The sequence below is a fragment of the Diabrotica virgifera genome, chromosome 4 (genome assembly GCF_917563875.1).
Source record: "Diabrotica virgifera virgifera chromosome 4, PGI_DIABVI_V3a".
In the NCBI taxonomy this organism is placed as follows: Eukaryota; Metazoa; Arthropoda; class Insecta; order Coleoptera; family Chrysomelidae; genus Diabrotica; species Diabrotica virgifera.
Window position 1 is genome coordinate 139,615,142 of NC_065446.1, and position 23,564 is coordinate 139,638,705.

Genomic DNA, 23,564 nt, shown 5'->3' on the forward strand with positions numbered 1-23,564 from the left:
GGAACATTCCATGAATGTCCACGAATGTTCTCTGGACATTCAAAATATATTTTGTAGACATTCCCTGGATATACCAGAAATACAGTGATGAGCGCTCTAATAACCGGCAAAATAGCACAAAAGATGTATTAAGTAGTGAGATAAAAAGACATGAAACTAGTCGAGCTGGGAAATTTAGCGATATTAACTTATACATTTAGATTGTATTGATTGTGTACCACCTTCAGACGAGTTTGGAAACTACCACTGTCACAGTGACAGTTTTAGTTGACATACTCCTCCGATATGTGTAAAGGTGGGATCAATATAACGTAAATTTAAAGGTTAATTTCGCTAAATTTCCCAGCTCGACTAGTTTCATTTCTTTTTATCTCACAACTTAATATTTTGCCGGTTATTAGGGCACTCATCACTGTACATCCTTGCTGATGTGACAATACCTCCTATCTGTTTTTTCATGAGTTTTGTATGAGAGATGGAAAAACATGTTTTAAGGTCACCTCCTGTGTTCATATGTAAGTTTTGACTTGTTTTGTAGTTCATAGATAGTTTAATTTACTACAAAACAAGTCAAAAAATATCATATGAAAACAGGAGGTGACCCTAAGACAAGTTTTTAGTCTCTCTTACAAAACTCATGAAAAAACAGATAGGATGTATTATTACATCACTGACGATATGTGGCCATACCAAATAATACATCCTTGATAAATATAAACATTTTTATTGAACAAAATCTTTTCATACATTTTTTTAATGCAATTTACTGATATTCCTAAATATTTCAAAAAAATGTGTCACATTTGCTTTGTAAACCTTTCTTTTGCCTTTCGTAGCCACATATTCCGTTTCCTTCCTGGTTTTTTTATAGACCACTTCTCTCAGCTGATTCTAAAAAAAATAAAATAAATGGTAATTTTTCTATCCTTTACAATTAACAATCAGAAGAAATATTATTTACAGATAATGATATGTATAATAATAATAGGTTTGTTCTAGCATCAGTTTGAAACCATCAGCGAATAGTGGACCAGCGCGAGTAGAGGGGGTCGCACTGGTGACTGTATTATGTTCTTTTACTGACCAACTGTTTGCTGATGGTTTTTGACTAGTTTGACCGTTTGCTAGAACAAACCTAATAATAATGAATATTTTGTATTTTGACAATGACATCTGATGTGGAAGTCAAAACATTAATAAAATTATTTTTTCAAGTTAACTTTCACATGCGCGTCTTAAAATTTAATACTTATATCATAAATAACTATTAAAACTATCTTAAGAGGAAACAGTATAGATCAACAGGTAGCGAAAATGTGTTCCAAGATTGCGGCTGTAATTTTGAATATTTTTTCAAGATATTTGGCACACATATTCGTAATATAATAAAGAATGGCGGTACAGAGCCCAATTTGAAAAATATATTAATATGTGGAAATTACTCTGTAATTAAATACAATATAAAAAAAACGAGCTTGTACCGCCATTAAGAAGAACAAAAAAATACACTTTTTTCAAATACAACTTTTTTATCCGATTTTGTGTTATTTTGGAACTACTAAAATTTTTTATTTCATTAGTAGTTCCAAAATTACACAAAATCTAGGCATCGGATAAAAAAGTTTATTTGAAGAAAGTGTATTTTTTTGTTCTTCTTAATGGCGGTACAGGCTCATTTTTTAAATATTGTATAATTACAGAGTAATTTCCACATATTAATATATTTTTCAAATTGGGCTCTGTACCGCCATTCTTTATTATTTTACGAATACGTGTGCCAAATGCCTCGAAAAAATATTCAAAATTACAGTGACAATCTTGGAACACGTTTTGGCTACCTGTTTATCGCTACTGTATTACCTTAAAACATTGCAATTTGCTAAACCAGTATATTTTACTCTACTACTACTCTACTAGCTACCTCATTTTCCACTGTTTCTAAAGACTTGTTTACATGGGTAGAGTTTTGAGGAGAGTAGAGTAGTGGTAGTACTCTACCAAAAATGGCTTGATACCATTCACGTGAGGAGAGTACAAGTATAGTACTGATGCTAGTATAGTGAAACCGATTTTTGTATTTTTAAACACTCTTGATTATAAGTGCACCTTAAATTCTTAATTTTTTGCTTAAGCTTGTTTACTCCAAAGCCCCCTTTGCCATTCTTTCGACGATTTCATCCTCCGCAGCTTGCTGCAAACTTTTATTTCTGTAGTATACACTACCTAAATTCCATAAACACTGGTATTCGCCGTATTATAGCTCTACAAGTTTTAAAGTTTCATCTTCGGTGAACTTCATTTTCACTATTTACACAAAACACAATTCCAGCCAGAATGACAGCGCCCCCATGTACTCTCCTACCTACTCTATTCTGCCATAATTGAGCGTGTTCCATGGGTAGAGTGTGCAGCCGAGTAGACATTTTGGCAGTAGTGGTGGTCATAGAGTAGTTACTTTGCCATAGGTTGCTAGTCACTCTACTTTAACTCCAACTATACACTCTACCAGCTATTCTACTGTGCTGAGCATTTTTACAGGTAGAGTTACTCTACTCTATCAAGTACTTGCATCATTACTCTACCCGTGTAAACAAGTCTTAAATCTACTGAATGAAAATCTACTTAATCTTAATCTACTCTTAATGAAAAATGTCTAAAATCATTTACCCACCTAGTATTATTGTAGAATTTAAGACAGTCCAGTGCCTTATAAATAATTTCAATATGAATATTTTTCCCTTTAATTCTCCTTTGATACCACTCCATTTTAGATTTTGGGGAACTTATTTCATTGTGTTTATAGACCATATTTATTGAAGGAACCCAATCTGGAGATTGTTATTATCTATTAAGTCGGCTGGTTTTCCTATAAGATTAAAATGTTAACATCTTCAAAAATCGTTACTGTTGTAATTGTAACTTACCAGATATAAAATGATTACAGCAGACAGGACAGGAAAATTTTCATTTCGCTAGTAAAACCTGTACATTGTATTGCATTTAACCATTGTTGTCTCTCAGATACCTTATTTAGTTCAGTTTAAAAGTGAACTTTAATCTTGACTTTATCACATTTCACACTTCAAAACACAACACCAATGAAGCATATTATCTTTCTAAATTAATACTTCCAGAGAAAATGTTAAATTAATCTTTGTACAACACAAAATTACAAAGAAATACAACTAAAATTATCTAAAACTCATTAAGAACAGATAGAATAAGATTTATCTTTTACACCCAGTAGCCATATTGACATATTGATTTAATTTTGAAAACGATTATATTTAGTAAATTTGGTAAATATAACTCCGTACGACCACGCAACTTGAAACACAAGTACGCAAACACGGTTGCGTGAAGCGTGGCTCGCAATCGTGAAATTTACGAGACTTGCTCGACCTGTAGATTCTTGTTATTAAGCATAGACTCGGCATACTAATACTCACCAAAAAAGCGGAACGCGGAAATAGCATGGAAACAGTCGATCGGTGGTCTATCTATCTCTTTTAACCAAACGATCCCGCGCATGTGACTGACAAAGATGGCCAGACCAATGTCGACGTTTGATTACACCCCGACACCCCGATGCAAAGCATACATAACTACTTATTACAGACCGAGCGAGTCGTATAAATTCCACGGCTTCGCGCCATACTTCACGCAACCGTACTTGCGTACTTGTGTTTCGAGTTGTGTGGTCGTGGACTGGTCGAGCGGAGTAGCGAAGTTAGAATTTGTCAAATTTAAATAAATAATCGTTTCTATCTGATACATAATTAGATTAATAAAAAATACATTAAAAACCAATGTTAAAAACTTTAATAATTATATTATATTATAATATAATATATTAACAGTTTTTAATATTGCTAATATATATTATTGAAGCTTTTAACATTTTTTTTGTTATTTACATTAAGTATCTACATACCAAGTCACCTAGGGCTCGATAACATGGAAATAGTCCCACCAGAGCTCAATCCTTTTAATACCTTAGGTATCTGGGATGCAATGCATGCTACGAATAGCCGAAATGAAGACACTAATAAAGAGCAATAGCAGGGAAGACAAGAAAAGATAGCCCCGTATTTATAGTCGGTACTCGAAGACTGATCTCGAGATCGGTCTCAGCCAAGACGATCTACCGACGCCAAAAAGAAACATAGTTTTCAATATTTAACAAATTATGATTTTTTTAAGTTAATCTATGCCGTAAAATGTTTACTTTGTAATAAAATAATATTGAAATTAAAATATTTGTCTTATTTGGTTTGGTCCACTACGGAAAAACAAAAACTCTTATTAAAGCCAGAGTGGATCAAGCCACAAAAACTTCTTCTTTAGTGCAAATTGTGATATATTTTTAGTGTTGTAGCAAAATTTTACTTTTTCTTATGATTTTACCAAAAATTAAGCGCTCTTTAAAATGATTTTACTAGCATTAAAAAAATTGTGAAAAATCGAACATTTTTTAAACGCATTTATCTTCAATGAAGTTATTATGTGGATGGTCCGCTCTGATTCTCAACGCCTCATATAAGATATTTATTTAAAAACATATTTGCATATTTTTGGTTCATTTTTTGTTTGGTTTGTAAATTATTTTAGATATAAATTTTATTTTTTTATTACTGTCTAATTTGGCAACATAGCGTGCCTGCCAGACGTCAGTCGGTCACGGTCAGTCAAAGTCAAGTCGCATGTCGCATGTCTTTGTTTGTCTTGTCTTATGTCTTTCTTAGTAAGTAAATGTCACCTCTAGGGTCGAGGTGAAAAAAGTAAATTATAATAAAATTACGAAAAATTTGAATAATAACAATTTTTTAACGAAGTCCGTGCTTCTTATTAATACCTTCACCAAAAGCAACAATGCAGTGTTCAGTTTTTAAAGTATTATCGTCCACAATAAAGGTAAGAAGTCCTTCAGTTTTACGTAATAATATAACCTTAGCAATTCTCATTCTGATAAGCCGTTGCTTACTTTTAAAACGTAAATTATGAATAATTTGGTTGAAAAATATGCCGCTTAAAACAACGATACTTTTTATAAAACATAGAGTTTTTCTTCCCATACTTCTTGTTATTTTTTATTTCCTTAAGAAACTACAATAATTATTGTTTCAATTCGTAGATGTTCAAATTCAGTGCGTGAATTAAAGTTAATTCACATTCACATTTAAGGTACAGTCAACTCCCGTTTCTCCGCGAGCGGTTTATCCGTGGGGCGGATTATCCGCGACTCTGTAGAATCGTTTTTAATATTATAGAATATGACTTATAGAGAGTGGGAGTCTGTAAAGCCTTCAACAATTTTGAAGTCATGGAGAAAACTATTACCAAACATCGAAAATTATATCGAACTAGAGTTAGAGAAGATGAAAATATACTGCCTGTCCTTACAAGTTTAATGAACGTAGTTTCCGAGGGAGAGAATATGGCCGAAAGAAACCTGCAAGAGTGGTTAGACTGTGATGCTACCTACCCTGGATTTGACCATATAATGGATGAAGACATCTTAAGAAAATGCTGAGGAAAAAACGAGAATAGAAGAAGGGTAGCTTGTACCTGGTGGACAAGGGACTCACAAAGTGGCCTTGTGTCATGTGAATAAACTTCTGGAATACCTAGGGTCTAGGAAGGCGCTCTACTCGCTGAGAAACTGATGTTGCATAAAGAAGTGTTGAATAAAGAAACACGTTTTCTTTAGGTATTCAACACCTATTTCACCTGTATTAAATATATATATTTACAGTAAAACCCTGATTATCTGTTCGCAGATTATCCCTGCTATGATTTTCCATTACTTAAATTGAGGTTTTATTGAAATGAAACATATACAGTAAGAGCCACCGTACTAGACACATGGGTAGGTACCTAATTGCTATGCTTATGGGCTAATCTGGTCCATTCTCATATCGTCGGTCTAAATCGCAAATTCCCTAAGTCACAAATTGAAAATTTTACAGGAGAGACAAAAAAGTGTGGAGTTTGCCTATGTCTTATGAGTAAAATAACTTTCGTTTAGCGAAATTGCCGCGAAATAAAATAATTGCTCTTGTGGGAATTGTCAGGCGGTAGCTTTTACCGTCTACTACTAGATGAAACCAAAAAACAATTTTCGCAAAAAATGGACAGGCAATTTGCGATTTAGACCGACGATATGTGACTTTCATCCCTGTCATGCTACTGTCAAGAAACTACTCAAAATAATTGTTTTTCGATACAAAAAATACATTAGTTAATATTATTAATTAATATTCCAGATTTAGCCATACGGCTCACACTCCCTCTAAGAGGAAAATTGACTCATCCCAGATACCTACAGTATCAAAAGGATTGAGGTCTGGTGGGACTCTTTCCGTGTTATCGAGCCCTAGGTGACTTGGTATGCAGGTGTATCTCCCAAAAATTTTCGTACACATCTGGCCGTTGTGAGTAGTACAGCTTTCTGCATGGTCTTGTAAAGATGTTCATTTAGACCCAGCCTTTTTATGCTTTCGAGGAGGTTAAGAGAATGACTCCAGTAGTAGACATAACAATAGGTATCGTCTGGGTACTTTGCATTCTCCATTGTCTTCGTATTTGAATTTCCAGATCTCTGTACTTGGCGATCTTTTCAGTAAATTTATTACGTAGATTATTTTTGTTAGGTATCGCCACATCAATTAGTGTTGTTTGTCTGGTTAATTTATTAACTAGTACGAGATCTGGTCTATTATGTGCCACTGTTTGGTCTGTGAGCACAGTGCGGTCCCAGTATAGCTTGTAGTTGCCATCCTCAAGCATACTCTCAGGGACGTATTGATAATATGGGAGATGGTCCGTTTGGAGAAGTCCCAGCTTGATAGCTATCTCCTGATGAAGGATTTTTCCCACTGCGTCATACCGTTCCTTGTATTCCTATATCCATAAGTCATCTTCCTCCTAGATTCCGTGGTAATGTCATTCTTTCTACTGCACTTTTAGGATGGCGTTTTTGTGCCTTTGTGAGGTGTGTTCTTACTTTTCGCTGAAGATTCTCTATGTCCGTTTTGTCCACTTAAAACAATGCCAAACGAATAGCTAAGCGTGGAACATGAGTAGGTGTTTAGTGCCTTAAACAAATTTCTACTGTTAAGCTGTGAACAAAGCAGCTGTTTTACCCTTCGTATAAACTCCGCAGTTGTCTCAGTTTTCATTTGCTTATGGTCAATTTTCCACGCTTGCTTTACTCCAAGATATTTATACATATCGTTTTCACCCATGGCCTCGATGTTCTGGCCATGTTGCATATCGAATCCACCGGGCTGTACTTTTCCTCTGACTATATTTAAAACATGGCACTTGTCTAGTCCGAAGTGCATACTAATGTCATTTGAAAAGGATTCTACAGTTCTTAGCATCTCATCTAGTTGGTTTCGAGTGGAAGCCATTAATTTCAAATCATCCATATACAACAGATGATTAAGCTTCGCCACCACATTGTTGTTATTTTTGATGCTAAAACCTGCGTCAGTGGAGTTCAATAGCTGGGATAGTGGGTTCATAGCTAGACAGAACCACAGTGGAATCTCCTTGGAACAGGCCCCGGCTGATTGCCGGGGCGCCACAGGATGTGACCAATTTATACAAAGTTGGAAGACAAGTAATTGGGCAGTATTTGGCTGGATCTTGGGTGTTATTTTGATCCTTCGGAATTAGATAAGTGGTTCCCTGAGTTAGGAATGATGGTATATCCTGCGGATTAGAAATAACATGATTAATTAGTGTTGATAAGCATTCATGAACACTCCAAAACTTCTTGAGCCAAAAGTTTTGAACTCCGTCTGGTCCAGGAGATTTCCAGTTATGAAGCTCTTTGATGGTATTTGAGACTTCTTCAGTAGTGAAGGGTTCGTAAAGGGTGGTAAGAGAGAGAGAGAGAATATATGTTTATTGTCAAAGAAAAAATCTTGTTGACAAACACTGTTTAAGAGTTTTAAATAAATAAATTAAATTAAAATATGACTAAATATAAAATATAACACATAACACATTTACATTATATAACAACTACAAAATATGTAGTATTGTCAAAAATAAAAAACAAACAAACTACAAGCTGTAAATATACACAAGATCACAAATACATCAGCTCCAATGGTCCTCAAAAAATTCTGTCAGATCATAATAGGCCCTCTTAGCGAGCAGTCTATCTAATGAATTTCTAAACTTTCTAATAGTTTCCAAATTTTTTATTTCACTAGGTAGTTTATTAAAAATTTTGATGCCGTTAAAAATAAATGAGTCTTTGACTAGTGTGCTTCTAGGTGTAATCAAAGCTAAATTGCTAGCAAATCGTCCAGATCGATTATTATTTTCATATAGATGTTTATTCTTAAAAATAATGCTTGCCGTTTCCAAAATGAAAAGAGATACAAGTGTAAGAATACTGTGTTTAATAAATAAAGGTTTACACGTTTCTCTAGAATTTACCTGGCACAACAGGCGTACTGCCTTTTTTTGAAGCAAAAACACACTACTGAAAAGCTCCTGACTACACGCTCTCCAAAACTGAATTGCGAATCTAAGATGTGACTCTACTAGTGCAAAGTACACAGTTCTTGCTTGGGCAAAACCAAGCTCCCTTCTAGTCGACCGTATTGCATAGCATCCAGATGCAAGTTTTGAATTCAAGGCTTCGATATGCGATTTAAATTTAAGGTCAGGATCAATATTCAGGCCAAGAAACCTGACGGACAGCTGAGGTTCAAGTTCCAGATGTAATTCAGGCATAACATGTTTAAAACACAGAAGCTTGGTTTTAGAAGTGTTTAATGTCAAAAAGTTCGCCGTGCACCAATTTCCAATCATTAAGAGTTCCCTACCTACAGATTGGCGTAAGACATTCAAATCTTTAGCATGCCATATAAGAGTGGTATCATCTGCATAAAGGGTGAAATGAGCAGATACATCAAGGTAGGCTAAATTGTTTATATATACCAAAAACAGAACTGGTCCCAATACCGAGCCTTGGGGCACTCCCCAAGTTACATTCATCAAGTCAGAGTCACAGTCTGTTCTAACAAACTGACTCCTACCCGACAAATATGACTCCATCCAACTCAGTGACTTATCTATCTTTAATTCCGTAGTGTTTAAGCTTCTGCAGCAGCAAACCATGATTGACACAGTCAAAAGCCTTCGTTAAATCACAGAACACTGCCGCAACCATCTCGCCTAAATTAATATTATTGTAAGCTATCTCTAAAAAACTGAAAATCGCGTCGGTCGTGCCAGTGTTACCACGGAAACCAAACTGTTTCGGACTTAGTAGTTGGTTAACCTCTAAAAATTGTATTAATCTTGCTTTAACAATTTTCTCTATTATTTTTGCCAACGTAGGTATCAGAGAAATTGGCCTGTAATTGGAAGGGTTTATGTGATCTCCACCCTTGTGCAATGGAATTACAACATTTATCTTCAGGAAATCGGGAAATGTGCCAGCATTAAAACTATCATTAATTAAAATAGATAAAACATCCAAAGCAGAGTTTGGTAGATTATTGAAAACTCTTATAGAGATGTCATCATAACCCGAAGAGTTTTTGTTTCTGATTGATTTAAATATCTCTTTCAATTCCTCAACATTAGTATCATAAATTATGAAGGGACACATAACTTCTGTTTTCTTCAGATATGACAAAGGATCTGTACCATGTCTCAACTGTGCTGTTAAAGTTTCGGCTATGCTACAGTAAAATTCATTACAGTCATTTGGAAGTGGAGTGTGATGACTATTACCTGATCTGTGTTTACCCCTTAATTCATTTATTATAGACCAAGTTTCCCTAGTTACATTTGAGGAGTTTTCTATTCTATGCTTGTAGCAGTTTTCTTTTGCAGTTTTAATAACATTTCTGTATATCTTTTTATATTGATTATAATAGGTAACAAACCATTCATCTTGGTAATATTTTTTGATATAATGGAGCGATCTCATGGTTTTGCAGGAATTTTTAATGCCATTTGTAATCCAAGGTTTTCTATTTTTAATTTTAATCTTTTGTTTAGGAAAAGACCTTTCAAAAAATTCACATATTGTATTATGAAATGATTTAAATGGCTCAGACGATTGTGATAGGAGAGAATACCAGTCAAGACTCTCGCACTTTAATCTAAATTTACCAAAGTTAGATTTACTATACAGGCGACCAATTTTAAATTTATTTACACTATCTTTACCTTTACTAAATTTCTTAATTTTGATAGAAGCAACAACTGCCTTATGGTCTGACAGATTGAACATAATCCTTCTCAAAGTTAGAACAGAAATAATCTATTAGAGTTTGAGACAATTTAGTGACACGTGTTGCTTCATTAACATGCATTTTTAAATTAAAACAAGTGAGTAAGTTTTTTATTTTCTTTACTTCATTGCAATCATAGTTCAGAAAGTCAATATTAAAATCACCCGTCAGGATTATTTGACTAAACTTTGGAATCCTCAACAACAAGTTCTCCAGCCCTTCCAAAAAAATCTGGACACTGGTTGTTGGAGATCTGTAGATGCAAATAATATAGATATCAAAATTTGTTATTTGTGCAACTGAAAATTCAAATTGTTTTTCTTCAATAAGATCCTCATAATTTATCTGAACAAAAGCCAGTTCTTGCAATAGAGAGTTGTGTACTAAAATAGCAGTACCCCCATGTATAAAGTTTGTTCTACAAAAATGTGAAATCATGGAATACTCGGGAATATACAAGTATTCATTTTCTTCTAGCCAGTGTTCAGTCAATAACAGAACACTGGGAAAGTCATTATATTCTAACATTAAAAATAAATCATCAATTTTATTTCTAGCTGACTGAGTATTAAATAAGAGAAAAGTTAAATTAAAAGAAGATTCTGACTTGTCAGTTTCTAAGTCTGAAGTTGTATTATTGGCGTTAACTGAAAATCCAAATCTTTTTCTGGTCTTGTAAAAGTGCAACAATTTTCACCAAGATCATCCAAAACAATTATGCTTTCTGAATTATGTTCATTGGGTGGTGTTGTATTTTTTAACTGAATAAATATCAAATTTTTATTATTTTTAAAATGTTTTATTTGATTCTCCAACAGGTATGAAATTCTATAGTTGCTCAGTCTATGCCCATATGAATTATTTACATTTAGGAATGAGATTGAGTGCTCATAATATGAATTAAAAACACTTAAGAAGTCACTTAATTTGTTATTAAATTTTGAAATATATTTGGCATTAGGATCATTTCCCGTAGGAACAGAGAGAAACATTATGTTCATGTTAGTACATTGTCTTAGTTTCATATTAACATGTTTTATACTAGGATTTCTATATGAAACAAAATCATTATAACCTGCTGAAATAATTAATGGCAGTAATGTAGTGTTGGCAGTTCTGTGTCGTATCTTCTATCCATCCAGCATTGTTGTTAAGAGCAGCTGGTGTGGAAAGTTGATTTCCCCAAAACTCATGAATTTCTTCTTGGCTTGGGTAAGTCTTATCGACACGTTCTACAGTGGAATTGAGTTTTCGATAGAACGCCTTTTCAGAACTTTCAAAAAGAGCATTGTCGCTTTTGCGGATGTTACTAACTTTGTACCTCCTTAGTGGTCCTGAATAAATGGAGAGCTTTTGTTTTAATGTATCCAGACACTGATGGGCTGTGTTGTTTTCTGGATCATATCTTGAGTGTCTTGCGGTAGTCAGCATTATTTCTTCAGCTCTTCTGATGACTTTTCTACTTGTTACACCTCGTATGTATGCTGTGACTATACCAATATCCCTACGTAATAATTCGACCTTTCCGAGCAGTCTTTTTTCCCAGTGTGCAATTCTGTTACCAGTTATTTCTTTATTAGTAACCCGTCGGGTTCTGATCTTAACGCCCATTACATTAGCAGTTGCTGTTGCTTTGCTGCACAGTAGATTAGCATATGCAAATATTCCAACGTGTGAGCTTCTACGACATAGTTGGGTAGGACTTCAGTGTTCACAATTTGTAACAGAGCACCTAGTTTCTTACAAGAGTTTATTCGTGGTAGCGGTGGTCTGCTAAGTGGGTTTGTTCCATTAAACTCTTGTACGGCACAAGCCATTTCGTTTGCTAGACTATCGCGCACCTCGTTGTTTTCCTGCTGTGTATTATCAGGTTGAGTTTCTGGCATGGGAATCTCAGGAGTCTGCTCATCGAGGATTTCATTAGGGACTTGATCTAAAACTTGTTCTTCGGTATTAATCTCCCGTTCGACTTCGCTTTTGATCGGATTGTGTCTAGTCTCTGGGATAAGGTTATTCCTTATGATTATCCGGTATTGATCTGATACTCTTTGCTCCGATACTTGAATATCTGGGTACATCCTGCAAAATTCGGCATACAGCTGTTGTCGGTAGCCGATTGTTTTTTGACCGAGGTTTGTCACCTTGTAATAGAAGCGCAAAATGTTTTCATTAATGGACACAGTCAATTTCATGCGCTGCCTCGGTCGTCCCGCTTGAGTGAGCGCCAGCTGATGATCCAGCGCAGCACCTTCGGCGGGTGGAGCTCTTGTTGTTGTTTGGCTCGCTTGTGGTTGTGGTTGGGCTGTAGCTGATTGTATGACAGGGCCCGCCTGCTCAACACCCTGCCACCGACGTCCCGTATGCTGTCACGTCCAGCGCCGGCTCCAGACGTGCCCTGGCGATCCCCAGGCAGCGATCCTAAACAAAAATTATTTATCTCCATTCTCATGGGTGTGCATTTTATACCTACTGCCAGGTGTCAGTTTTTGTTCCACAGCAAGTATCCCTGCTACTCTCTGGGTATTGGCGCTACGAATACCCAGAAAGCATCCCCCATTCGCAGGGGGCCGCGCCTGATAGAAGAACTGACAAAAAACTCCCACAGGTAATATATTATATTAATAATAATATTATCCAGATTTAGCCATACGGCTCACACTCCCTCTAAGGGGAAAATTGACTCATTCCAGATACCTAGGGTATCAAAAGGATTGAGCTCTGGTGGGACTCTTTCCATGTTATCGAGCCCTAGGTGACTTGGTATGCAGATGTATATATATGGACCGTTCACTCTTGTTAGAGTATAGGTCGCTCAAATACTATGAGCTCTTTTAATCCATTTCACGCGGTGGATTAGTCCGCAGTGTCCTTTAGGTCATCGTTCATAGGTTGTGATGTTTTTTTGCCTTCTCTACTATCTTCTTCCACTCACTCCGGTCCTGAATCTTTTCTCTCCAGTTTGCAATTTCCATCTTTGATATATCGTCTAGCAGTTGATCTTCCCATCTTATTTTTGGTCTTCCTCTTGGTCTATTTGTTACTGGTCTCCAGTTCACTATCTTCCTGATCAGTTCTTCTACCCCTCTTCTTTGTGTGTGTCCAAACCATCTGAGTCTTTGTGCTTTAATGAATTTTACTATATCTTCTCCTTCAGTTATATTTATTATTTCATGGTTCATGAGCCTTCTATATTCCCCTGTTTCTGTCATCACTCGGCCATGTATTCTTCTCAAAATTTTTCTCTCAATTATTCTTAACTTTTCTTCGTCTTTTTTCATAAGGCACATTACTTCTGCTCCATAGGCTATCACTGGTCTAATTGCTGCTGTATATATTTTTGATTTTGTTTTTTTGCTCAGGTTTTTGTCCTTGAGTAGTCGGTGGTATTTCCAATATACTCTATTACCTGCTTTAATTCTTTCGTTGATCTCTATACTCCTTCCGTTTTTGCCGTCCACCATCACCCCCAGGTATTTGAAGCAACCTACTCTCTGGAATGTATTTTCACCTATCTTTATTTCTGTTATTCTGTTTACATTGTCTCTTGTGCTTATAAGGTATTTTGTTTTATTCTGATTGATTATTAATCCTCGCGTCTTTGCTTCTCTCACAAGGCTTAAAAGTGCCTCTTCTAGTCTTTTTTTATCTCGTGCTATCAGTCCTAGGTCATCCGCATATCCTATGATCTGTGTTGAGCTTTGAATAATTGTCTTTTTCAGGCCTGTGTCCCTAATTACTCCTTCTAGAGCGATATTGAATAGTGTCGTTGACAGACTGTCTCCTTGTCTTACCCCAAGTTCTATTTTGATGTCGTTTGTATCTCCCTCATTTGTTTTAACTTTTGCTGTTGAGTCTTTCATTGTCATTCTAGTTAGTCTTATTAATTTTGCCGGTATCTCCATTTTTTTCATTTCTTTTAGTAATTGTTGTCTGTATATGCTGTCGAAGGCCTGTTGGAAATCGATGAATAGTATGTGTAATTCTACGTCGTGTTCATAGCTTTTTTCAATTGTTTGTGTTAGGACGTGTATTGCATATATTGTTGATCTTCCTTTTCTAAAGCCCTGTTGGTATGGTCCTATAATTTTTTCTGTGTATTGATTTAGTCGGTTTCTTATAATTGTGGTCAATATCTTATATGTTGTATTTAGTAGCATAATTGCTCTGTAGTTGCAGCACTTAGTTGGATCTCCTTTCTTAAAGATTGGTGTGATATGCCCATTTTTCCATTCTATGGGCATGCTTTCGTCCTTCCAAATTGTAACCATTAACTTGTGCATTCGCTTCGTGAGCTCCTCTCCTCCGTTGATGATCAGTTCGTTGTTGATTTCATCTGGCCCTGGCGTTTTGTTTACTTTTAGTTGTTTTAGTACCTCCATGAATTCCTGATAAGTAGGTGCACCTTCCTTTTCATCTCTGTTATCTCTTATATCCTCATCCTCTGAATCTGCCTTGTTGTTGTTTTTGTATAGGTTCGTGAAATGTTTTTCCCAATCTTTTTTGTTTATTTTTGTGACAGTTTTTTTGGTGTTGTATTGTTGTTTTATGTATTCGAACAATTTCTTGTTGTCTTTATTATTCGATTCTAATTCTTGCATTTGTTCAATGATCCATGTGTTCTTCTTTCTTCTATAGAGTTTCAATGCTTCTTGTTTTTCTTTTCTATATTGGTCCAGTTGTTCCTGTTCGGCACTCTGTAGCCATTTGTTTCTTGCGAGGTGCTTCAATTGACTTTTTTGGTGACATTCGTCATCAAACCATTCTTTCGATTCTTTGTTTTTTTGGAATCCTATTATTTGTTCTGGTGTCTCTATTATGCTGTTCTTAATGTTTTTCCATTCCTCTTCTATTTCTATGTTCTCGTACCTGCCCAGTTTCTGTTCCAGTTGTTCTATATATTGTTGCTTTTTTTCTTGCGTTTTCAGTTTGGCTATATTCCATTTCCTCCTTTTTCTTTCCTTATGATTATTTGCTTTGATTATTTTCATCTTAAGTTTTGCTATCAACAATATGTGATCAGTGTCCGCATTTGCCCCTCTATATGACCTTACGTCTTGTACTATTTGTGTCCACTTTTTCGAAATTAGAATATGGTCTATTTGGTTTCCATCCATTCTTCCTGGTATCATCCATGTTATTTTGTGTTCTTTTTTATGTTTATGCCTAGTACTAACTATATATGTGTTTGTTGCTGCTGCTACGTTGCAGATTTTTCCTCCATTGTCGTTCGTAGTGTCATGAATGGTTTCTTTGCCCGCTACATTACTATTATAGTCCTCCTTTCCCTCATTTTTTTGTTCACCATAAATGCCGTACCATTGGTTCCCTGTTTGTTTTCTCCCGCATAGTATATGCTAAAGTTTTTCTTCTCAATTTTTCCTTCTTTCTTCCATCGTACTTCTTGTAGGGCTAGGATTTCTAGTTCATATTTTTTCATTTCAAGGGCTATTTCTTGCATCTTACCTACTGCTAGCATGGTTCTAATATTTCAAGATCCCATTCTAATGGGTTTCGTTCTTTTCTTCTTATTGAGATTCTTTCTTTCTTTTGTGTGCGTTATTTTGTTTTCGTTAACCGTTTGCATTGCCGAGTCTGTTTCCAGTGGTACTATCTTTTGATTTTCATCAGCTAGTTTTTTGGGAATGTTTCTACTTTACCGTCTTTTCTCCATCTCCATTTTTCATTACCATCCACGGTTAATCCATTGTAGTCCCTTTTAACATTTCTCCCCATGTCTCTTAATTCCTTACACTTTGCTCCTATTTCTTTCTGAATATTTCTTTCTAAGACTGTCATATCTTGGCTTATGAAAATCTTCTCCCCTTTGATATGTCTCAATTTACTTTTCTTCTTCATTACCTTATTTTTTTCTTCTATACTTCCCATTTTCAATAGACAAGTTCTGTCTCCCAGTTTAACTGCTTTCTCTATTTTTGTGTTCTCTTCCAAGTGCTGTTTGATGAAGTTTGTCATTTTTTCTTTTAGTTCAGCTTCATCATTCGCATCTATTTTGAGACCCGTTATTACTAGGTTGTTTTGCTTCATTTCTTTTTCACACCGTCCTACCCTCATTTCCAAAATATTTAGCTTTTTCTTTGTTTCCTCGAGTTCTGTCTTTACCTTATTGTTTTCTTTCTTTAATTCTAGTATTTCATCTCTAAAAACCTTGTTTTCTTCCCTCGTTTGTCTAATTTCATTCAAAACTTGTTTCAGTAAGCTATTTGTTGTTTCTTGTTCTGTGTCCATTGTTTTCTCCATGTCTTCCGTTTTTCCCTTTGCGGTTTGCAGCTTTTTTGTTGGGTTTGGGGGAGATACTGATTCTCTGTCTTTTCTCTTGCGATATTCGATCAGAGGCTCGTCCCTTTCCAGCTCCAGCTTTATTAATTTTTTTACCTATGTAATATAATATGCCTAGTTTAAATTACGTGCTATTTCTTAAATATATACAGATTTTAGAACTACTAGTTTACCAAACAACTGCGAAAAGGGTTAATTTCGGACTATCTCCGCGGAAAATTAACCCCTATCGGTTCTCAGTATGTTTTTATTTATTTTTTTTTGTATTATCTATTCTCTATTTTTTTTTGTTTATATTTCTCATGTATTCTTACAAAAAAGTTCTAATAATGATTTAAATTTTACTAACCGTTCCTTTGGAGCGTTGAATCCCACCTTTATATCTCTTACAAGGTAAAGGTAGAATGTTTTGACACAAAAGTACTAAGTTTTATCACTATTCACTAATTACTAATTGCAGGTGTATCTCCCTCAAATCTCAGGAATCTGCTCATCAAGGATTTCATTAGGGACTTGATCTAAAACTAGCTCTTGTTTATTAATCTCCCGTTCGACTTCGCTTTTGATCGTATTGCGTCTAGTCTCTGGGATAAGGTTGTTTCTTATGATTACCTGGTATTGATCTGATACTCTTTGCTCCGATACTTAAATATCTGGGTACTCCCTGCAAAATTCGGCATACAGCTGTTGTCTGTAGCCGATCGTTTCTTGACCGAGGTTTGTCACCTTATAATAGAAGCGCAAAATGCTTTCGTTAATGGACACAGTCCATTTCATGCGCTGCCTCGGTCGTCCCGCTTGAGTGAGCGCCGGCTGATGTTCCGGCGCAGCACCTTCAGTGAGTGGAGCTCTTGCTGTTGTTTGGCTCGCTTGTGGTTGTTCTTGTTGTTGGGCTGTAGCTGTTTGTGTGACAGGAGCCCGCCTCCTCAACACCCTGCCACCGACGTCCCGCATGCTGTCACGTCCAGCGTCGGCTCCAGACGTGCCCTGGCGATCCCCAGGCAGCGGCCTTAAACATAAACTATTAGTCTCCATTCTCATGGGTGTGCATTTTATACCTACTGCCAGGTGTCAGTTTTTGTTCCACGGCAAGTATTCCTGCTACTCTCTGGGTATTGGCGCTACGAACACCCAGAAAGCATCCCCCATTCGCAGGGGGCCGCGCCTGATAGAAGAACTGACATAAAACTCCCACAGGGAAGTATATTATAAATATTATAAATAATATTATTATTACTCTGTTTTAAAATAACTTCATTCAAACACCAAGAATAGTACAATACTTTAAAACTTTTACAACTTTAACAAAATGACAACTATAAACGTCAAAATTAGATCAGCTGTATTTAATACAGCTGATCTATTATTTGTCAACTTTCTTGGTTAATATTCAGTTTCTATACATTTTCTGACGTTCTAAACGTCACTTGACATAAAAATAAACATGCAACAAGTGAAGGGTCCAGGACTGTAATAGCTTAATGTTCCTATGTGTCTAGTATGGTGGCTCTTACCTTAGAATATAAAATAAACCGTTTATATTTCTTTTATATTCTAAGGCTCTTACTGTGTAGCGTCACTGTAAATCATTTGACAGAAACTGTCTACATTGTGAGGGAGAAGCATAGTGGAATATCTGTAGCAACAGTGCTTGGTAAATGCCCGAAAATCATTCGTTTGTCATCTGCTGTTACGTGTTACACCAAATATATGAGATTTAGTTCCACGGGAGAAAAGACTTGCTATTCTGCTTTGTTCTTAACATGTTTATCCAAAATGACAATAATTAAAATTAATGAAAAGAAATATTTTAACCCTCTAGTGCCCGACTCCACTTCAAGCTGGACCGTAATAAAAATTTCCAGGCTTACTATTTAAGTATTTTATAGCTGCAATACCCAAACCAGCCTCTGGACTAGATCAGATAAGGACCGGCTGTTAAAAATTTGGCTGATCAGACAACTTTTTATGCTGTAATTTCAGTTTATTATGAAATTTGGTAGTGGTGCTAAAAAAATTCAGGCACTAGAGGGTTACTGATTGAACACAAACTAGAGATTTTAAACAAAAGTAAAAAGGGTGAATGTGTTGCATCATTATCACGAATCTATGAAATTGGCAAGCAAACAATACACCATATGAATAAATACAAATTGAATCTAAAAAATTTCGTATCTCAGTCTGACTCTTTTAAAACCATATCTGAAATGAAATCATTAAAAGGATTAACTTTTCAACTCTAAGCACCTTTCAACAAAGTGGTTCCTGCAGTAAAGATTGGAGCTTGTAACAATCTCTGGGTTAAGGTGTGCTAAGCAAGAGGAGATTTTGAAAAACTTTTCAAACTGATTCATCCGAAAATGAAGTAACAAAAAGTAAATGTAAGTAATTGGGAGGCCGAGGAAACTGCCAATATACTCCTAGGCCTTCGGACATTGTCGATATTTTGAACTTGCTCCCAATAACAAGATTAAAAACAAATAGAATTCTTAAACAATAAGAAGATTAAAAAATCTAAGACTTTTAATAGAGGCTAAAGTAACTGACTTTTTTTTTCAGAAGTACAGCTACCTAACAATACTGTCTTTTCTGTTATGTAGTTTTGTGCAATTTAAAAGGACCTGCAACACTCCTTATGGAAAAGTGGTCCCGGTCAAATTTAACAAAAATTTGGTCAATGATACTTCTCGATGTGTAGATTAAAAAAGTCCATGGGACCTAGGTCTGAATAACTACTATTCTTGAGCTACAGCCTTCTGAAGTTATTGGATTCGAGTGCTCAATTTACATTAAGTGCACTAATTCATGGTCAAGTGAACGAAAATATCTATTATTGAAAGAAGAGAGACTCATTTTCTTCATGCATACTTGCGTCTTGTATATGAATTAGTGGTCAACAATAGATGTATTGTATTTTACTCTTCAGGAAACCTCCGAAAAGTCCTCAAAAAACTAAAGAAGTGCGATATAAAATGTGCTTCTAGAGCGATATAAGGATCATCATGTTTTCATGAATGCTTCACAGTTATGCAATACCAGCAAAGCTGCAGTTCCTCTTTATCTTTAGAATACTACTGAACAGTGGCGGATCTAGTGGAAGGATAGGGGAATTCCCCTGTAACACGGTCCAGAACTAAAGTTAACGTTGTAGAAAGATAAAGAATACATTAGCTGACATGAAACTTGTCCCGCATATCAGATTTAAGACAAGTAGAGAACATGGACTTGATCTCAATACGAAAAAAACAAAGTACCTGGTAGTCAGTAAACGCTAAATATTAATTACAATTGTCTATGGAAAAATCGGGTTTACGTCATCTTTAACTATCTGTACGTTAAGATTTTGCTGATTTCGGTTAGATGCATCATTTGTCGTGTTAACTAACGACCTATTAGGATACTTAACATTGGGTTGATGTCTTGCAAAGCCTAAAAACCATAACATAGGTACAGATCAGACTTGTGCTCTTATAACCATGACTGGTTATATGAGCACAAGTACCCACAGATCTCGCACCAGATTGACAGGTACAGTAGTACCCGCTAATCGGTTCTTCTGCAGGCTCATCTTCATCAACTGTGTAGGAAATGAATATTTGGTGTCTTGTAGCTTGCCGAAACCTAGAAAATATTCGAACTCTTATGAATCACCGGTTCATCCATATTCTCATCAATTTGAAACTCTTCGTCATTGTCTCTAATTATTTTATCTTGTATGTAAGACGGTGCCAGTTTAATTTGATATATCTCAATCGTAAGGTATTTTAGATATTCTAAGTCAAAAACAGGAAAGTTGGCAAAATTGTGATCACGAAGCCTTCTCCATTGACCATTTCTTCTAATCAGATTCTCAGTCTCAACTCTAGCTTGTACAAGATTGGGAATTAATAACCTCTGTAATAATTGTTGAGCAGCTTCAGCTGTAGCACCTTCCATTGTACAATATTTTGTATTCAAAAGTTCATCATCACTGGCTCTAGAACCCCTGATGGACCTCGACCTGTTCAAGAATCAGCTTCCATTCCTTCCTATCCTTTGTTTTGGTTTTCCAGTTTCGTACTCTTAACACCCGTAACTCGTCATTCGCCTGGTCCTTAAATCGTACTCTGGGCCTACGTCTTTTCCTCACACCATCCGGTCTTTGATTATAAATGTGTTTTGACGGCTCCAAGTATTCTAAAGATAAGGCGGAGCTGCAGCTTTGCTGGTATTGCATAACTGTGAAGCATTCATGGAAACATGATAGTTCTTACATCGCTCTAGTAGCACATTTTATATCACACTACTTTATTTTTCTGAGGACATTTCGGAGGTTTTCTGAAGACTAAAACACGATGCATCTATTTTTGACCACGAATTCATATACAACATGCAAGTATGCATGAAGAAAATGGTTCTTTCTTCTTCCAATAATAAATATTTTCGTTCACTTTACCGTGAATTAGTGCACTTAACGTAAACGTAGCACTCGAATCCAACAACTTCAGAAGTCTGTAGCTCGAGAATAGTGGTTATTCAAACCCAGGTCCCATGGACCTTTTTAATCTACACACCGAGAAGTATCATTGACCAAACTTTCGTTAAATTTGACTGGGACCATTTTTCCATAAGGAGTGTTGCTGGGTCGTTTAAATAAATATATAAATAATTGATGGATTCGACCGTTACTTGATGGAAGTTCATTTTATCTCACAATAAAACACTGAAAACTTATGTTTTCTATACTTCCACAAAATTTATTGTTTACAGCTATGTGACTACAGCTGTTTCGGCAGAGTGCCTTTCTCAAGTGATATAATTTACAATGTGTTTGCCTTTTTAAGTCTCTAACTGAAGGCACTCTGCCAAAACAGCTGTAGTCACATATTTGTAAATAATCAATTTTGTGGAAGTATAGAAAACATAAGTTTTCAGTGTTTTATTGTGAAATATATAAATAGTTTATTTACGGTTATACCAATTACAATAATTACAATCATTAAATAATTCATATCATATTAAGAGTTTTAGAACTCAATAATAATTACATACAATTTACACAAGACAAATGAATAGAATAAATACCTAAATGACAGTTTACAGTGACAGCCTACATTGTATTTTAAAAAGATTTTTTCAGCTTTTTTCGAAAACTATTCAGAGAGCTAGAAAAAAAGTACATCTAAACCATTTCGAGATTGACAGATTCGTCTTATAGGTCTATTTAGACAATATTTTGTTTGTTGGAATTCTAAGTGAAAAACGTCCTTAGATCTTGTGCACCTTTGAGGAACCCTAAGACATATTCTCTGCAAAATTTGAGGTGAATCTATCATTCCGTTTACAATCGTGAAAAGAAAAACCAAATCTAACATTAAACGACGATTTTCTAATGTTGGTATATTAAGCAATTAAAACCCTTTCACCCCCAGCTACTAATTTTTTTGAGGTCAATAATCCCAGCGATTTTAAGTTTGGACAAACGGCATAAGTTTCCATGCTTATATACCAACGGCCGTACGTTGTACGTCATAGGAACGAACCTACACTGAAAAATGTATTAACTTGTACAAAAAAAGATATTTTCTATTAAAATGCATGATACCGTTGAGTGAAAAGTATAAAGAGACACAACCAAATGTACGAATTTGTGCCAAACTTTTCTCACGGATAGATGGCACCTGTACAGGATTCTCCAGGATTTCCCACACTTTTTACTTATTTGGATTAGAGATTCAGTGGCGTATTGTTTTATAATAGTATGATACAATTGATTCAAAAGATGGCATAACCCAGACATCCAAAGTGAAAGTTATCCTCCAACACCAAATTGTTGTATATGGTCCATATAATTTTCAGGAAAAAGTCACACCATTTTGAGCGTCGGGTTTGGTGGGGGGGGGGGGGGAGAGGAGGGAGAAATCGGTAAATTCGTAGTTTTTTACGTTTTTCGTCAATATTTCTATAACTATGCGGTTTATCATGAACAACCTTCTATACAAAAATGTTCCACATTAAATTTGAAATAAAAAAGGCTCTATGCATAATCCTTCTAAAATGAACAGTTCCAAAGTCACGGAGGTAGTATGGTATAATTATTGGTCCAAAAAGAGGCCAAACCCAGACATCCAAAGTAAAATTTTTCCTCCAACACCAAATTGTTCTATATGGTCCACATATTGTTCAGTAAAAAGTTACACCATTTTGAGCGTCCGGTTTAGGGGGGGGGGGGAAGATGGGGGAGAAGTCGGTAAATTAGTAGTTTTTTACGTTTTCGTCAATATTTCTAAAACTACGCTTTAGCGTAAACAATGTTCTATACAAAAATGTTCTACATAAATTTTAAAACAAAAAAGATCCTATGCATAATTGTTATAAAATCAACGGTTCCAGAGTTACGGAGGGTGAAAAGTGGAGGTTTTCGATACTTTTTATATTTTTTTTGGCAATTGATGATGATTTTAGGTGGTGAGGTTGACGTTTCTTCAAGGGCTTATCACCATCGGCCACTGAAATAGCAAATTTTATTTACAAAACAAAATCGTGTTAAAGAAAATTCCTTTCATTAGTAATAATATTATAAATTGCCCAAAAAATATAAAAAGTATCGAAAACCTCCACTTTTCACCCTCCGTAACTCTGGAAACCCTGATTTTATAAAAATTTTCATAAATTAACATAAACTTTCCTCCGGATTATTAATTTAATCCTCAAGAAACTGTGTACCTGCAAAATATGGCTGCACATGGATTCGCTCCCGGCTTCAGGTAGGAAGACCTAACCCTTCGGTCATAACTTAACCACAGAATAGAAAACAAGCAGAAGGCCCACTCTCGGATGCCGCCTTTGATGTTTGCGAGTACGCGCCCGCCATTTGTATTGAGGAAAAGCACAGGTTCGGATTGAGAAATTTGTGACAAGCTACGACAGAACCGTAATTTAAATATTCAGACCTTAATTTAGTTTTGAAATAATTTCATGTGTATTCTTCAAGTAAAAGTAGGACATAAAATAGTG

The 23,564-nt window shown here is 35.6% G+C and overlaps 1 protein-coding gene and 1 long non-coding RNA gene across 2 annotated transcripts in view; one reads left to right on the forward strand and one right to left on the reverse strand.

Moving 5' to 3' along the window:
* Nucleotides 1–708: 708 nt before the first annotated feature.
* On the reverse strand, nt 709–3,619 carry LOC126883157 (uncharacterized). The gene is made up of 3 exons (XR_007697532.1): nt 2,925–3,619; nt 2,672–2,866; nt 709–891 (listed from the first exon to the last, which is right to left on the reverse strand). It is a non-coding gene; the product is annotated as an uncharacterized LOC126883157 (long non-coding RNA).
* Nucleotides 3,620–4,669: 1,050 nt separating this feature from the next.
* The window catches only part of LOC114341929 (dihydrolipoyl dehydrogenase, mitochondrial), a 155,117-nt gene continuing 136,222 nt past the window's right edge, over nt 4,670–23,564 (forward strand). Inside the window, exon 1 of the mRNA XM_050648403.1 lies at nt 4,670–4,914. Within this exon, the coding sequence (XP_050504360.1) occupies nt 4,873–4,914 (42 nt within the window). The 5' untranslated portion in view covers nt 4,670–4,872. The remainder of the gene's footprint in view (nt 4,915–23,564) is intronic.